This window comes from Pezoporus occidentalis, unplaced genomic scaffold (assembly GCF_034315485.1).
Source record: "Pezoporus occidentalis ecotype Australia unplaced genomic scaffold, CSIRO_AGI_Poc_V1 ctg63, whole genome shotgun sequence".
Taxonomy (NCBI): domain Eukaryota; kingdom Metazoa; phylum Chordata; class Aves; order Psittaciformes; family Psittacidae; genus Pezoporus; species Pezoporus occidentalis.
In genome coordinates, this window is record NW_026915977.1 from 5,389,540 (window position 1) to 5,403,508 (window position 13,969).

Genomic DNA, 13,969 nt, shown 5'->3' on the forward strand with positions numbered 1-13,969 from the left:
CAGTGTATTTTCTTAAAAACTTACAGCCCTTTTACATGGAAAGTGAACTCCAAGAGCACATATTTCTGTAAACTCAGCAGACAAGCTCTTACAGTACACCAATGGAAAAGGCAAGAAGAGTTTGTTTTATTGTGTTGAGTGGGGGCACTCTTTGACCGTTATTTTTCAAACATATTTATTGTGAAATTGAGAGATGGATGAATTATAGTAACATTCAAAAAACAAGAAGTATAATGCTTGTCTTCAGAAAGCGGAAATGTAAGAGCCAGAGAATTCTAAGTCGGTCACTTAGTATGCACAAACAGTTCATGAGCACTTGGAAGATAACAGATAAGTAAAATCAGTATGAATTTATTATGAAGAAATCATTAAACAGATTTAAAACTCTCATGTGAGCAGTTACCTGGCCTGGTGGATAGGACAGAACCTGTATATCTTACCCTGATATTAATACCTTTTCTTATGACATCCTCATAAGTATGGCGTAGAGAATTCAGGACTAGATGGAATTGAGATTAAATAGGTGGAAAACTACTTGATGGTACCTTGCCTAGCGAATAGCTATTAATGGTTTGCTATGAAATAAAGAATATATCCTTTAATATTCAATAGATAGGTTGTACACCTGTTTTCCCAACACGCTCCATGTTTTCCCAACACCCTGAAGGATCTGCTTACTAACTTTCTGACCCAAGAGGGCACTTGGTATTTAAAAATTGGAAAATTATAGTTTGAAAAACTAGAAAAAAGCTCTAAAAATGTAATGAAATGAAAGAGGGGCAAATGTAACTTATTCTTTGATTATTTCTACTTGGAAATAATGAACTGAAGTTTTAAAGAACGTAGCAATGGAATAATACGGCAATAATTCCAAATAATGTGAAAATTACAGTAAAGAAAAAGCTGAATGTCATCTTGGAAGGAGCTTGCCTTGCTGAGAGATATAAATAGGAATATGTACATCAGTTATTTCACTTGTGTTTCATATTCCTAATTTCTGGAGATATGAGAAAGTAAGTAGTGAATTATTCTTGTCTTTGCACATCACTTATTATCTATTTATATTGATAACATGAAAGAAACCTAAAACATTTGATTGGAGTGTAAGAGGCTTAACAATAAGCATAGCAGAGTATAATTTGTACCCCTATGCAAAATGTTAGTTTCGTGAAAAAGCATCCTTTTTTAGTATTTAATATTGCTTTTACTTTTTGAATCACACAAAAATAACGTCAGTGTTTTTCTTTGGAAGATAGAAAAATTTGTATTTAGAAAAAGATTATAACTGGTCTTCATAGCTTTCATCCAATTTTTAGGGTCACTGTTTCCTTTCCACCTGTACAAAACTAGCTGTATCTATTTCAGCACAATTTTGTAATTGAATGGGAATTATTAATATTCAAAATCTAGACAGTAATACAAAATAAAAATATTTTCTGTTTCTTTACTACAAACACAGACTGTACCTGTGTTTAAAAATATTCTTTGCATATATTTTTGTATCCTTCACAGAATATTTGGTTGTAGTCCTTATAGCCATTGACTTGAGCTTTCTTGGCATTTGAGCAAAAAATAGTGTTTAACTTTATTTAAAAATTAAAAATGCAGAAATCCCCAAAGACCCCCATATTCTATTCTATTCTATTCTATTCTATTCTATTCTATTCTATTCTATTCTATTCTTATATTTATTGTTATTATTTCAGTGTTTATTGCTCACATTTATTGCTTAGGTTACTTATTTTATCGGTAGTCACAGCAGAACCTGTCTTTGTATCACAGTGGTACAATCATCACTGCTATGGATTCATAAAAAAATAAGGAACAGTACATGACTATAAATTCTGCTTTTTTAAAAGAAATTTAGTTATTCTGTCCTTGTTAACAGTAAATCTTCTACTGAACCCAACATTCTGCTTCTGTATACTTTCATTCACTGTAAGTATTCCAGAGTTCTGTAATTATTTTTGTATTAATGGCATTTGATAGTGTCTGCCCTCCTTCCCCATGTAATTGATTTTCTGCATTGATTAAAAATCTTATTCTGATTCTGAGCCTCAGATTTTTCCCATGAGATGGCTTTTAAAGTAATGTCAGTGGTCTTTTATCAGTTTCTTTCATAACTAGTCTTGAACTCTGGTAAAACAGTATCTCAGCAAACATCTTTTTTGAAGAAAGCTCAGTTGAATTTGAAAAGAAGGATAATCCAAAAAAAGAGGTCAAGATTCCTAAAATGATTCACATTGACTCCATTGTGAAGAAATTTTAGCACAGAAAACATCACTAATTTATTCTTTCATGTGCCTTTTTTTTTTTCTTCCTTTTTACAGCCTGTAATTCCAACCAGTCCAACAAGCAGTTCTACAACACCAACGAGTACCATGGGCATATCCTCAAAACTGGAGAACTCCACACTCCAGGATGTTTTCATCCTGTCTCCTATGTCAGGACTTTATGGCCCCAGGTATTTACTTCCTAATTAATTTGAGGTTTTGAAAAATAAAAGTTTACACTTGAATTTCACTGGATTAATAAAAACCAGACAAAACAAAAAGCCCCAGGATGAAACTAAATATTTATTAATATAAATATTAACATTATTAAAATTGGTAGTAATTTATATTAAAATGAAATGTTTAGTAAACTTAAGCAGTGTATCATTATTTTGAGAGACTTAACTTTCATTTAGAGACACAAATTGAGCAAAACCTGTTTTTAGGCTGAAACCAAGAAAGATTTAAAGAAGTCTTTAATTGTTTAGTTTTATTTACCTTTATGTGATCACTTGAATCTTATTCCAAAGCATGCATTTCTGCAAGGGAACCCTTTGTCTCCTCATGTTATATCAATTCCTTGGGCTGCCTCTCAGGTACTAGAAAACTCCTGAATAACTATGTTTATCTTACAGGTAAAATGAAACCTAATGATGATTTCATTAATTCACATTTGTTGAATGTAATGCTCAAATAATAGCATTTCAATTATAGGACTTTTTATTTGTAGTGCTTGGGAGAGACAGTTTTATACTTTAGCTTTATCATAAAGTGGTTAAATTCTCCAGAATCTTCTGGTTTACTGTTTATAGGGATGAAATTGGAATAATGTCTTGTGATGACATCAGCAAATTTGGAAAGTCTGGGATGAAAGGCTCTGACTCTCCAAGCTATTTTCTGGAGCATGAAAGTGGGAAATACTACACCCTAATTGAGAGCGAAGGCCACCCTGTGGGCTCTGAGTATGAGAGAAGCAGAGCTACAGGAGTGCGGAGGAGAGAAAAAACACCCACTCATGGTAGGTTTGATTTCTTACATTTTTTAATTGACTGAATTTGGAGATTGTACTGTTGACACTGCAGTGCCTCAAATACCTGTCATTTTCTGTTAGACCATGACCTGTTGGCTATGAATAAAAAGCAAAAGTTTATGTGAAGGAATGATTAGTATAATTACAAGCCAACATTCATGATCAGGGCTAAGTTGTTTATAGATTTATTCTGAAGTGCATACTTAAAATTTTGAATGCTACTTAAGTTCATATTATTTGTACCTCTAGCATCTTGCTTTACTCAATTTCATTCACAAACTCTTGGAGATTATTTTAGTTGCAGTGTTGTGGCCTGCTAAACTTCAGTGGAGGGCCTGAAAAGACTTACTGGAGTATGAAAGTATCTGTAAGATGCAAGGCCCTCCAAAATTCAGTGCTGTATTAAATTGATATAATTACATTAGTATCCTACAGTGCATTTGTTAATACCAGAAATATATTTCCAAATCTTAGACTGGGGACTGCTTAAAACCTAAGATGCTATTAAAACAATAATTTACTGTGGGTTTATATGGAAATTTCTTGTGTATGTAAATTCATATGAGTGTACAGGTATATGTGTATGTACCTTGTATATGACTATACATATCTATATAAAATGTATTGCTGAAAATGAATTGACAGGGGTTTTTTTTGCTCATCTGTTAAAATCTATTTCCTTGGTTCTGGTGAATTTTGGAAGAACACAATCGAAATATAACACTGTATTCTCCATATAGTTTCAGCAGTTTTATTTTAAGGCAGTAAGTTATTTTTCTGTAAAGTTTACCACTTTAACAGTTTTCTTTTAAGAACTGTTATTACATCTGCTTCTGAAAATAGCATTACTTCTGAGCCAAGAGAGAACTTGTCCTGATCATAGCATTATGTATGGATAGGTGATATCTTTTAAGGTGTATATATATATATATATATATATGTGCGCAATGCCATCAGTACGTACTTCATTCACCTAAGAATGAAACTCAGAAAACGTTCTGAGACTCAGGTTTTTCCTTTCTCACATTTTGTTAAAAAAAAAGAAAAAAGAAAAAAAAAGAAAAATAAAAAAAGTTCCTAATTTTTGTTGGTCTTTGATATCTAGGAAAGGGAAAACCTCTCACAAGCTCAGAGTAGTAAAGAAAAATGTGCCTGTGAAGAACCCAGGTAATAAAAACATGCTGCAGTTCAATTGAGATAATACCAAAGGCAGTTATAGTGAAAGATCCAATAACAGCTGAAATGGAATACACTTGGGGGGGGGGGGGAGAAAAATCTTTCAGCACTCCAGGCACTGATTCTGTTGGTCTGCCACAGAAGTGGTTGGTCTTGTGCAGGATTTGATACCATGTGTGTTATTAAATGTAGCTTCCCCTGCTTCTTTCAGTTGTTAGAGCCAAGCCAACGCAGCTTCTCATCCCTGTTCTCAGACTGAAGTGTTCTGACCACCATAAATGTCAGAAGAGTTAGAGCTGATGGCTCCAGATGCCAAAACAGGTTTTGGTAGTTAAGCTGTACATTTTCCTCTGTCAGGATCCGTTTGCTGAGGTTTTCTTATTTTATGTGAGGTATCTATGACATAGTTTACATGGCTTACCTTGATTAAGGTTTCAGCTGTATTACCTTTTGCCTAAGGTCAATGAATAAGCGGCAGTAAAGTAACCTCACCTGCTGTTTCAAGAGCTGAGAGGGTACAATCTGAAAAGCTGCAAGGGTATTTCAAATTATGTCAAAATGCATTGAACTATCACTGCTAGAGTGTGGTAATTCACCGTAGCTAGACTTTTCCGACAAAGGACATCCATCTTCCCAAGTTTTGTTTCGGCTTTGTTGTTCTACTAGATTGAAACCAAGCTTATCTTATGTTTCCCAATTAGACTTTTGTCCTGTATTTGTGTTTTGATAACTACAGCTGGATTTACAGTAAAAAATGAAAAAATAGCCATTATAAAATGGACAGGATTGTGTATATACATTCACATACTGTGTTTTCAGAACAGGGAAGCTTTAATAAATCTTTGTGAGATATAGGATATTTTTAGTAACTAGTACAGCCATATACTTGATGCTTGAAGAAGCTGTAACATTGAAGAATGGGATTCCATCTTAAGACTAGTAATATTCAGTCTTTATCCACCTGGTAAGTGACATCATTTTATAATAAAATTAGAAAGAAAGATAAGTCTTAACTGTGATTAAAATTGAAGCCAGGTGGATGTATTTGGCTTGCTTTCATAGAATCAGGCTGCACAATGACTTCAAATGTTGGGCACTCTGCCTGATCCCAGTAATATGCAAGATTTTTCTAGTGTTTCTGATGGACAGTTCTGATTTTCTGTAACCTTGAAAATCTAGAGGGAATTTTATTTTAAAGTCTCAAGAATATGCCTTTGTTTCAAAACCAATTGTTAAACCCAATTTTTTTAAACTACAGATTAATCTGTCAATTATATCAGACTTAAAATGAGATCTTTTTTTTCTACTTATGTGTAGTATTTAATTTTTTTTTACTTAAAGATATGCATCTGACCCTTCAAAGTGACGATATGTCTTTTGGGTGGAAAGACAGGATTTATGGTAGATCCAATTAACACCTATCCAATGCTGGAGCCAGATGGCCATGGGCAAAGTAAGGAAAATGAAAACTGAAGTTTTTGATGGTTGAGCAGACACTTTCAGTATTGCAAGGACTCACATAGGCCACAGTTCAGAAAGATCCTGACATGGATCTAACAGAATTAAAGTGCTTATTAAAATCCACTCTCTGATGCAGCAGGTAGGTGGCAGGATACTCAGGCAGATGAGACAGTCCATATTGATGATATATGCAAAATCTAGGAAGGCAGATAAGTTCATTTTCTTGAACCATTTTTTTAAAGTTAAGCTTGTATTTATCATTGCTGCAGTGAATTTTTTGTCTTACCAAGAGTTGTACTATAACATTAGTCCTACTCTAACACGCTATGGTATTTAGAGTTCTTGTGGCAAAGCATTGTCAAATTGTTTCTGGTTTATGTGTTAGAGGCAAAAACATCATAAGTAAGTTTGGAGGTTTTTTTTTGTTTTTGATTTATACTGGTACTTGTGCAAAGTAATTTTGTATAGTTCTAAATGACCAAGTTGCAATGTTAAAACACTTCATAGTTTACTTACATTTGTTTGCAAAAGAACTTGGAAGCAAAATAAGCAATATGCAAAATCACTGGTTCCTTTGTTTGGCTTGTGTGCTTCCTTTCCTGTATTTCTACTCTGATGTCAATTGTGCTGAGTTATCTAGCGTTTGTGTTACAAATCTCTCCAGAGCTCCAGACCTTACTTCTCTTTACAGAAATACTGCTAAGTTTTATTACTTTGATCATCATCTGTTATGTGCATTCTTATTTTCTCTCTTTTTTTTTAAATTTATAATCTTCACTTGTTTCTCATTCTTTTCCATATTACTGATTCGTCCTTTTGTTTGATTTATTTCTTAAATTTGTATTGTTCTTCTAACACCAAATTTGAGATTGGGAGTTGAATAATACATTTGTAGTTAGTTTCAACTGTCAGGCAGATAGGGAAACATTTATTTACCATACAATTAGTTATACACTAACTATTATGGTATGAGTAGAAGTATAATATGGGAGTATCTCAGTACTTAAGGTGTGTTATCCCTTCCATTTGCAGAAAACCATGTTACCCAGAAGGATACTTGTCTTATAAACCTGTTTGTTCTTAAATCCTTCCCAACATTTTGGTAGCTACGAACCTGTGTTTTGGAAGAATGGTGAATAAAACACTATATTGGCGTGCAAATAAGCCACAGAAAATACTTTGTCACTCAAATCAACCTGGGAAAATTCATAATGGAAAAGAAACACTTGTTCACATTTAAGTTCCATAATTATCCTAGAAACAGAACAGTAGCAAGCTACCTTAAAAAAATGTGTTCGAGTGCTCAATAAACACACGAAGTCTAGTCAGCTGGTACATGGAAACATGAATCTTTGGCTTTATGGGTCAGACAGAACTTAACCCATAATGTAGAGGGTGTGTTTCTGTGTTTTGTGATAATAACGCACACTGACAAGGCCAGAGTGCTAATGCTTTATAGTAGGGTATGCAGTATTCCTCCTTTAATGGCCTGCTATTAATGTTCTACTGATACTATAGCAGGGAATGACTAGTGCCCATTTATATCTTACAGCCACAGAGCAATAAAAGTGTATTAATAAAACCCTTAATGTCTGAATCTTCTTTTTTTGTTGTTGTTGCTTTTGTTACCAAACTGCGCTCCGTGTTTTCTTTTTAAGGCATTTAAAATTCATGCTCTTGAAATGAGATCCCCTTATTAATCACCATGTGGTTTTCCAGGCCAGAGAGGTTTTACTGTTTAATTGATACATACATAATATTCTATCTGTATTAACAGTCTTTCTAGTTTTACTAAAGCATATTAGTCCATTTAAAAACTGATTCTGTAATTATTCCAGAACATCTATTTAATGGGTGAGCAAGTTTTTACAGAACAGAGTTCAAAAGCATATTTGTAATCTACTTCCCATTTGCAAGGAATTTCACCAAAGTAGTGGTACTTTCCTTCAGATTGGTATGATGAAGAGGAGAATCCAGCATATATGGTGTTTAATTGATCCTGAATGCTACACCTATAATAATATATAGGTGCTGATAAAAAGGATTGCTCTGAAGGGTCATGTCATGACTGTAATTTATAAACATAATCTATACTGCCACTACTTTTAGTCTTCAAAAATTATAATGTTTTATCTTGGGATTGTTTCCAGGAGATTTAAGGCCTGTTTCTATGCCTACTGAGTACAGTTGGATAGGGGAGTCAAAAGAACAAAACATGTACAAGAGGGGAAGCAGAGGTGAGTATTTTTTTTTTCCTGTCCTGTTCTCCAAGGTTTTTTTTCTTTGTTACCTAAGAAGCATGAAGATACCATTACAGGAAGCCAGTCTGTTTTTCTTGAGTACCACAGAGAACATAAAAGAACCTGTTTAGTATCTGGGCTTTTGTGTTTCTGCTAATTAAAAAGTTTGTATTAGTAGAAGGGATTTACTCTATCTAATTGTAGTATAAAAAAAAAGATAAACATCAAGGGGAAAAAAAAACTTATAAAATTCAGATATATGTTAACAGCAATCAGTTTTTAATCTTCACAGTTCTAGAAAGCAGTAAGTGATGTTATAGATGTTATGTTCTTTGAGACAGGTTTCAATTAGTATGAATAAGTATTTGAAACAAGACTCTGCAATTGTACTGTCAGTGTTCAGACCAGCAGTCCTAATTGAATAAGTTTCTATCGATTCCAGTGGGAATTATGAACTTTGCAAGAAGCATGGTGATAGCAAAGTTCTTTTTTTTCCTTTTTCATTATTCTCTTTTTGTTTCCTCTTACTAATGTTTCTTTTTTCTTTTCTTTTCCTCCAACAACTGACTCTGAGAATTCACTCCTGCGGTATCTGAGTGATGACAAGATACTGGTTATCCAAGAAGAGCCTTTGACACAAAAAGACAACAAAAGGGACACAGGTCGTAGATCAAGAAAAAAGGGCAAACCCACAAGCAGTACAAATTACCCTATTAGTCCATCTGTATTGGCATCTACTATTAATATTAGGCTTGAACCTGGACAGCAAGATGTCTTGAATTTCTCACTGGCAGAAAACAATACAGTTCCACTTTATCATGTAAGTATATAAAAATCTTGCATAGATTATCGGGATCACAAAGTCACAGAAAAGGATTTCAGATCCAGAGAGAAAAGCAGTAGTTCATTTTTTAAGATGAATGAGAAAATTATGCAAGTCTGCAGAAAACTGAACATTATTTCATAAGATGGTAGATGAATCAACTGGCTTTAGGTAATTTCTGGAAGAGTGATGATTGTCTGTTGACTCACCTGTCTTCTGAAGAAAGGGATATGAGTCATATGGGGTAAGATGCTAATTGCACTCTTTAAATAATGATAGTTATTGGTTAAGTTCCCAGGCTCATTGTCTATTTATTTCTCATCACCAGTAGTAACAGAAGTTTCAATAGAAATATTATCTTAAATGTCTGCAACAAATACACAGTTTTATATTATTTTTTTCAACTGTAAGTCACTGTCACTAGGAGCAGCTCTTCATTCTGTGGCTTTCGTTGCATGTTAATATGAATGCAACTATTTGAAATAGGCAAGATAAATTAGTAATATGATATTGTAGGATAGCACAATAAATATGAAACTAATGACATAATACATCAAATGTGAAGGGTCTGAAGGAAATACAGGAAACCGGAAAAAAGGAGATAATGTTATCTGTAGTGGTTGGTCTACCCAAGAAGTCAGTGCAGTACCTCTTTCATAAACTCTACTACAATGTGTAGTAATTACAGAGGTGGACACATGTAAAATGACTATTCATTGACTGAGAGAGTGGTATAAATTCTTTTATCACCATACATGTTTTGAACTTTAGAAACAGACCTTTGCAGTCCTTAAGCAGATAGTCATAGGAATCGGAATATCTCAGGCACTTAGTCAACTGCCTTATAAATATACAAGAGGAACTGAGTCAACAAATATACAAGAGTTGCTGACACAGGTTTTGTGGGTTCTTGCCAGTACAGAATCATTCGTATTCGCATCTGTCCACTTTGAATACTGAAAGAATTCTGAAAAGAGAAGCAAAACACTGTTTGGCATATCTGTCCTGAAAGATATCTACCCAGAATGAAAATGTTAAATATCAAAGAATATTTAATGGTTTTTTGGTAACAAAAAGGAAGATAAAAATAACAGATAGATGTGTTCCTGAATTAAAATTTAGGTTTTAGGTAGATCATCTCACATCTAAAGGTGTTACTGGGACTTTCATAAGCACATTAATTTATTTATTTGGATTTTATTTTATCAAGAATTCAGTCTACAGCAAGATTAAGGTTAATAAAAAGAAGATACTTCTAAACATTAGCAAACCAAGTCACTATAAACCAGCGTTTGTTACTTTCATATTAAAAATAAAGAAATAATAAGAAGAACTTGTCTGAAGTCAGCTTACCTTTTCCTTGCTCTTCTGCTCTGTGTTTTGTCTTTTCGCAGCTGCCTGGAGGTAGTACTATCAGATGACAAAACTGGTTTCGTTTTTTTTTTTTGTTGGTTATTTTTTTATGGAAGTCAAAACTGCAGAACTGTTATAATCAAATTTCCATTATTTCCTCTACACTTAATACATGCCCAGAACAACTTTGGGATAGAGATAAAAATTTAAGCCTACCTAAATGCTTTGAAAAATGGAGATGATAATGCTAAACAGGATCTTAGCCATCTTTAGTAAAGGGAAGGTGATTGATTGTGTCTTTTAAGCCAACAAGAATGGCATGATGGAAGGAGGAACTGAGATACACAGCATCGCTTAGCCATTGCTTTATTTTCTAAGCACTTACATAAATACATACACACACAAAAAAGGCACTCACTTAACAGTAGTTTAAATTACCAGACACAGACGTAAGAAGTTTTACAAAATGGGTAATTGCATAGATTCACCACTAGATTAATGCTTTGGAAAGAATGTTGATTTGGAACCTAAAATTAAACAATTAGGCTGATTTCATAAGTTGCTGTGAGGATGCAGAGTTACTATATAAAATGGATATTTAGGTAATGCAACATTGGCAGTATGCCCAGGATATAAAATGATGCATAAAGCTATGTTGCAGTAAAATATCACTGTCAAGAAACACTGCCCCTTTCAGGATATATTTATAATGCTAATTTAATTGATGTCACAGAATTTGAGGAGAGTCAATTACAATTAACAAGGCTATTATGGTTAATTATTAATCAATAAAGTATTTCTTAGAACATGACTTCCAATGTTTACTATGCTTCCCTTCTGAAGAGACATTGTTTACCAGATTAAGCTAAACAATGAGGTATATGTAAATACCACAAAAGTATATCCATTAGAGACTGTTGAAATGCACTGTTGGGCTTGACTCTGGGCTTGCTAGAAAAGAGTTAAAATCTGGATGTGTTTTTATTTTCTATTGACAAGAGGTCATTCTGAAGAATATTAGCTCATCAAGTTCATACTCCAGACCCAGTCTGAAAATCTACATGGTGTTCAACTGTGTGGTTTTACTGCCTTAGATCTGCACTAGTTTCTGAAACTCTGAAATTGAATTTACTGGTTACTACATTAAATTCTCAAACAAGATAATGATCTCTTTTCTGGTTTTACTTGGCAGTAAATGTTCTGGGCTTATTATCTACTAAGTAATTGGATATTTTGTTTTGTCGTGTCATATATTAAGAAATTGGATTGTAAACTATTGAATCTTCTAATTTTTTTTGTGAATTAGAATTCGATATGTAGAAGGGACTTAATTTTTAATTAATTTTAAGATAAATTTTTTCACTTCAATATTCCCTGTGCAGTATAACAGAAATAACGACTGCTTCAAGGTAGTCATTGAGAATATTATGGCAGGAGTCCCTTTTTATTTTAAAGGTAACTTGAAGCATTATAATAGTTCAGGGTTAGTCATTGTTTCACAGCATTTGCTTAATTTGCTTTTTATTTTCTTCCTGCTGACCCCAGGAAGTTGGTAATGCATGCCTTTTAGCACAAAGTGATGTAAATGCTATTTAACTGTTCTTGGAGCTGTAGAAGTCAGCGTGACAAACAACATAAAATTTAATGGCTCATGCTGAGACCTAAAATGTGTCCAAAACCAATGTAGATCTGTTTTTCCTGTAATGCTGCATGCTGGGATGGGCCAGATGTTCCAGATGCCTCTTCTGGTGATAGGCAGCCTGAGTGCTATAACAACTAAGTCTGGGAGAATCTATGTATTCAGTTCCATACGACTGAAGGAGGAGTCTCTTACTGCCAATTTTGTAGGAAGGAAAAGTCCTCATATTTTATTTCTTCTTTCCTGGTCCTGCAGGGAGAAACAAAACTGCACTGTCAAGGATGAGAATTACTTTCTTCACAGTTTTATTTCCTTTCTGAATTGCTGAATAAAGTCTACCTTTGCTTTTAATTTAAATCTCTGTAATATTGAAAACTTCTTTCCCTACCTTGCAATTATGTTGAGAAATCACTGTGAGAATGATTATATCAAATCTAGCTGCTCAGAGAAGCTAATATAAGTCTATTTAGCTTCTGTAGCTTCACACCAATTCTGTCCAGTTGTATTGATTTTAAAATAAGATTTTGCATATGTGCTGTACTATAACTGTGCACATGACGAGTATCTAGGATCCTTCAGTAGCAATATCCAATAACATATTTCTTCACAGTTCTGTTCAGAGATGATTCTCTAAAGTATACTCTTCAATGATCTATAAACAGTTCAAAAGGGAAAAGGCATTTTACAGTACAAAGGAAAATAAAGGGAAATAAAATGTTAAAAAATACTCTTTTTTATTAATACTGTCAATGGCCTGTAGATTTCCACATTCATTCAGTAATTCTGAACTTTACAATCAACCTGAATCCAGGAAAAAAGGCCTAAAGCAGTGTTAGTCTAGAACTATGGTTGTCCTTTATTTCTGTAAAAAACACCTACTTGCAATAAGAAGAAGCAAGAAGGCAGTTGGATCTGTGTTAGGATTTAGTGCTGAGCAACTAATTCCACAATGGAAGTTCTGTCATGCTGAAAAGTTTTGCCTTTGATCTCCACTCCACTAATGAAGAGAAATCACCATTCAGTCTGAGCTTCTGGTACCCTTTACCCCCTGTGCATAATGCAAAATGAAAACCATGTATGGATTCTCTACGTTAGACCAAATTTAGGTCATGGATCTGCACACAAACCAGCTTTGTTTCAGGTAGACCTTTTTGGATAAAGAAGCAATTTAGTAAAATGGTTGAGCTTACTCCTGAAATAATATACTGCCTTTCAACCAAGCATCGTGTGGGCACCCATCTCTGTAGAGCATTTGTGAAGCTCAGCTGAGGTATGAGCATTTGTTCATAAATATTAGCCATAACTGATACTATTACTCCCATAATCTCAACATATATAATCCAGAGGAATGATAATACGCAAACTCATAACACAAATATCATCTCCCACTGTTGCTGACAAAAGGATCAGTACATGGGAAGCCAGCTGTTGTACTTTGAAGACTCTCCTCCGAGTTTTTCTCCCTCCCTAGTTCAAGCATTGGTTCCTGCCCTTTACATCTTCTCAGCAGGCTTCCTATGTTCCTCACCAAGAGAATGAGGATGGGGCTTTGGAGGATGAAGGAAAGCATTGCATGAGGCCAGTCCTGAATAGGACAGGTCACAGGCAGCCTGTCCCTAGAGAATGGAGAAAGTGAGAAAAAGGAAGGGGAAAGAATTGACTGTCTTATTCCCTGGCCTGTCTAACTTCTTGAGCTACACTACATCCTTTCAACTTCAAGGCCATTCCCCTTTTTCCACTTCCCTTTCCTTTCCTTTCCTGTGGAGTCTTGTGCAGCAAAATCACTGCTGAATACTGAGCTGCATGTCAGATGATCTTATCTTCTCAGCAAGAAAATGTTTGTGCTTTGTGACAGTGGAAAGTTGCAGATAGAAATACATTCCATCTCTACCGGCATAATTTCATGTGATTGCATTTCCAGCTGTACCAGGAAGAACTGCATTATGTTTTTCATTTGAAATCTGTGAAACTTCA

At 34.2% G+C, this 13,969-nt stretch overlaps 1 protein-coding gene across 3 annotated transcripts in view; it reads left to right on the plus strand.

Moving 5' to 3' along the window:
- Positions 1–13,969, plus strand: part of LOC134174862 (connector enhancer of kinase suppressor of ras 2-like) — a 189,754-nt gene that overhangs the window by 132,828 nt on the left and 42,957 nt on the right. For all 3 annotated transcript variants that reach the window (XR_009968814.1, XM_062640167.1, XM_062640169.1), the window contains exons 10-13: positions 2,331–2,464; positions 3,086–3,291; positions 8,091–8,176; positions 8,746–9,000. Coding sequence is in view for 2 of the 3 variants with exons in the window: in XM_062640167.1 (XP_062496151.1) it covers positions 2,331–2,464; positions 3,086–3,291; positions 8,091–8,176; positions 8,746–9,000 (681 nt within the window). In the remaining variant the exon portion in view is untranslated. The remainder of the gene's footprint in view (positions 1–2,330; positions 2,465–3,085; positions 3,292–8,090; positions 8,177–8,745; positions 9,001–13,969) is intronic.